Here is a 4,203-nt window from a genome sequence, read left to right on the forward strand (position 1 = left end):
CAGAGATATGGTTACTGTATGTCAGATTCCAAACCTGCTGGAATTTACTTTCCTGCTCTCTCTATATAACAGCAACTTGCACATGGATGAACTGTTTTGGTCTCCAAAAACAAACGGCCTTGCACAAATAACTCCTCTGATAAGAAAAGGCTCAGACAGTTGAGAACAGGAGATTGGCTCTGATGAGATACCCCAGGCATGGTCACAGGATCTGTTGTCTCACAGACAGGCTGAGTTACCTGGTTAGTGTATGCCTTTACAGGGAGTTAAAGTTAGAAATGTAGGGGTTGTAAGACTGGGTAATGCCAACTCTTGCGACTCATGATTTCTAAAAACTCATGGGACTTGTGATTTCTAAAGTCAAATTATCTTTGACTCATGATCTTGTGACAGAACCCTCAGATCTCAGGATTTTTGCTACTGGAGCATGTAGACAGCTAGTAAGTCTGTGGAGGTCAAGGGGTGGGGGGAGCGGGAAGGGGCAGGAGAAACAGATTGAGGCCCCCACATCGAGGGAGGGAGTGAATGGGACCTTGAGGCCAGGGTGGGTCACAGGACAGAGCCACAGGCAGCTCATCCAGAGGCAAAGGGGGGGGTGCGGCTCCCTGCAGCTGCGTGCACCCCTAAAGCAGGCATCAGGGACATGTATCCTCCCCGCCCCACACAGGGCAGAGGCGGGCTGCCTGCTGCAGGCTGCGGCTCTGCACCCTGCTGCCTTTGCCCTGGGAGCCGCACAACACCAGTGCGTCTCCTTCTGCTGGGCAGGAAGCAGGTGTGGTGCAACTAGTGAGCAGCTCCTGAGGCAAAGTTTGCCCTGGGAGCCATGTGCTGGCCATGGCACACATCCCATGGCCACCTGGCGGGCAGCAATGGCATCACGCAGCTTCTCAGACAAAGGAAGCAGGGTGCAGAGCCCCAGGCCACAGCCCACCTCTGCCCTGCAGGGGGCACACACCCCCATGCCACCCCCAGGGGTGCGCACAGCTCCGGGGAGCCACGCCCCCCCACACCTTTGGATAAGCCACCCATAGCTCTGTCGCATGACCTGCCCCTGCCCTGGGGCCCCATTCACTCCAGGCCCTGACCTGTGGGAGTCTTGATCTCCTCCCCCACCAGCCCCTACCTTGTGCTTACCAGCTGGGTGCTGTCTGTGTCTTCATGTCAGTGTGTCTGCCCTCTTACTCCCAAGCCCCAGCCCCCACCCAGCTCTGCTGCTGTTCTTCACTCCTGACGCACAGTACCCCATATCCTGCCAAAGTATGTAGGGCCCCTACCCGCCCCAGGCTTCAAACCCTACACACATACCCACATCCCCCCACACCTTCACAAATAACCCCCCACACACTTCAAAAATAGCATTTCATGATTTACATGTCAAATCTCTTGATTTAAGAGTTTGTCTCATGATTTTTGACATGGTGGGGTTGGCAATACTGAGATCTATGCCCCACTACTGACATTTTGTTTCAGAATTAAATTTACTTCAAATTTCCATTTAAAAGAGCCCATAAGATATGCAAGAAGCCATATGCCTCTGTCATCCAAAAAGGTGGTATTCTCAAATGTGAACTGGAAAGATGCAAAAAAAATTCAGGATACAGGGTATATTTCCACACATTTCTTAACTCAACAAACTTTGCTGCAAAACAGTTTATTCAGGCAGCTGTTGCACAATTTAACCCTGCTTCTTCTTTCCTGTTTCTACAGCACATATGGAAGCTTTATTCTGTGAAAGCCAATAGTGGAATCTTAACCACCTCTGGGTTGCCCATAAAGTTTCACTGGTATCATAGTTAGGCATAGGTTCAAGTCTCTGGATAAATGGAAAAGAGTGGATTTCTCTCTGCAGCACTTCTGAAAAGACACAGTCCGTTTTAGTTTACCAAATTATGTACAGATACCTTTGCCTGTTCTATTAATAGCATAAATTAATCAAAGCCAAAAAACAAGTCGGTATTTTTACCTCTCTTTCTGCTTTTAGTCTTTACATTTTTATTTAGATTGGACAAAAAGTCAAATGTCTTTTCATTTCTGGTTTTTGAGCTATGGCATTTGAGTTTCAAACCCTGAAAGGTAAATTTTAAATTAAAAAGTGCTCCTGTTTTCCATATAAATATTTCTGTTTAGGTTACAGAAAAGACTTGTAAAACTTTGAGAAAAATTAAACCAATGGTGTCAATTTCAGTACAAGGAAAAACATTAATGGATAACAGCTGTGCTACTAATTCTTTCCCTGGATGTGTTTTGAGTACCAGAAACATTCCCACTTCTATGGCTCTTTGTGTCTGTGATTTACTTTCAGCTTGGTATGTAAATAAAGTAAATGTAATCACCTCTAACAGAAGCTGTAAACGGAAGTATAAGCCAAGCTTCCTATACCACTAAAACCAAGTAGGATTAGCAAAATAGTCTGACAAACTAGTAGTGGCAATGTTTATGAGGCAGTGGTTTTCCAGCTGTGATTGAAGGGGCACCACACTTCCTGGAGGTTCAAAGAAATAAGAGGAGTAAACAATGAAACTAATGGGAGAAAAGCAAAAGGTGACCAGTAAACCTCTCTCTTATGGAAAGGCCAACAAAAGAAAAAAATTGAGAACAGCTGAACTGCAGGAAAAAAATCTCTCAGCTCTACCCATACTGGTACTGAGCAGAAGATAGAGAAAACGGGTCAGTCCCACAGTCATATTTTACTTTGGATTGAATGGACACTATTATGTGAGCATATGGCAGTGATATCAAGCACTTAAGGGCCAGGATTTCAGATGAGTCCAGTTTCCATTTCGATACTTCAGTGAAGCTGCCACCTCAAGGGAAATGTTCAACGCCCAACAGTCCCACTAAAAACAGGAGGTGCTGGATGCTGGGCATTTGTTAGATCTGGCCCTACAGCTTTCTAAGTTTCCTTGTTGGAAATGCATCATCGTTTTCCAACAGCCAAACAGGACAAACTTGGATGGAATTGTAAGAACTATCAATCAGTTTGTCAACTGACAACTGTCCTCCAGACTCCCACAGCTAGAAATAAGCCTTGAGGTACCAGAACAATGAAGGACCTCCTGGTTATAAAGGGACTGCTATTCAGCTGTCTTTTGCTCAGGATGGGAGAGATCCTGTTCTCAGAGACCAAGTGACAAAAGACTCCATTAAGGTTGGGAGGATAGAAGTAAATATAATAAAGAATGTTTATTACTTTAATAAGAAGGCAGGGTAGATTTGCACTTCATAGACTAACTAAATCAGAGATTTACAAACACAAGTTTGTGTGAGCTGGAGCTCACCATCAAATGCTGTGAAAGGACATGCACAGAGCAGTGTATCAGATAGGGAGAGTGATTTTAATATACAAGCTAGAAAGGAAGGCAGGGACAGGAGGGAAGCAGTGCAGAGAAGGCAACAAGCAATAATCTCATAGAAACAAAGGGGTTACACAAAAACTAATCCAGGTAACAGGATAAGAATCCAGTTCCTATTTAGACCACACTGAACAGAATCCAGTCTGTGGATGATTTCTTGTTCCAAAGTTTCCCACTCAAGTTAGTTTTAAAGTTTTGCTAAGAACAACTATTCTGAAGGCAGCAAGGGAACATCCAGAGAGGCTGGAGTGTTCTGCCACAGGCTTATGTCTTTCTTATAAGTAGAAGTTGCCCTGTCTGTTCGATGTAGATAGTAGAGGAGCACTCTAAGCAGGTAATGGTGCATTTAATGTTGGTAGAGTTGCAGGTGAATTAACCTTGGATATTATAATTGGTGTTGTTTGGTTCAGGGATGATCGCCACTGGACCAAATAACATGTATTATAAATTACCCAGGTTCCCAAAGTTACCCAGGTCCTGGCATACCTCAATGGTTTTTACATACCTCTACTGTATGCCTTCTCTACTGTCCTCAGTACAGAAATTTGAGCTACTAAGTCAGATTTTCTTCCCAAAGTACTCTGCTTTCTTTGCTTGAGACTGAAAATTTTCAAGGAGTTTTGTGGAACAGCCTTTCATTCTTATTTACTCTGCTCAACCTCCAGACTGTCAACCACAATCTGCCTTTACAACATAGGGATGGTCAAGGGGAAGGAACATGGACAGAAAAAGAATGACGACTTCTATACAGAAAGAAGCTATGAAGATTAGAGGGATCACTCCATTATGTTGGGGAGCCTGACCCTGTATGACCAATAGGGTCTTCAAGAATTACTAGTATGCTCCTGCT

The 4,203-nt window shown here is 44.5% G+C and overlaps 1 protein-coding gene across 2 annotated transcripts in view; it reads right to left on the bottom strand.

Moving 5' to 3' along the window:
- AHCY (adenosylhomocysteinase) overlaps nucleotides 1-4,203 on the bottom strand; it is a 60,912-nt gene that overhangs the window by 12,789 nt on the left and 43,920 nt on the right. The window contains exon 8 of one of the 2 annotated variants that reach the window (XM_014522562.2): nucleotides 1,636-1,854. The exons of the other annotated variant lie outside the window; for it this stretch is intronic. Within the exon in view, the coding sequence (XP_014378048.1) occupies nucleotides 1,750-1,854 (105 nt within the window). The 3' untranslated portion in view covers nucleotides 1,636-1,749. Of the gene's footprint in view, nucleotides 1-1,635; nucleotides 1,855-4,203 lie in introns of those variants that run through there. 2 annotated transcript variants of the gene reach the window in all.

The sequence above is a fragment of the Alligator sinensis genome, unplaced genomic scaffold (assembly GCF_000455745.1).
Source record: "Alligator sinensis unplaced genomic scaffold, ASM45574v1 scaffold690_1, whole genome shotgun sequence".
Taxonomy (NCBI): Eukaryota; Metazoa; Chordata; order Crocodylia; family Alligatoridae; genus Alligator; species Alligator sinensis.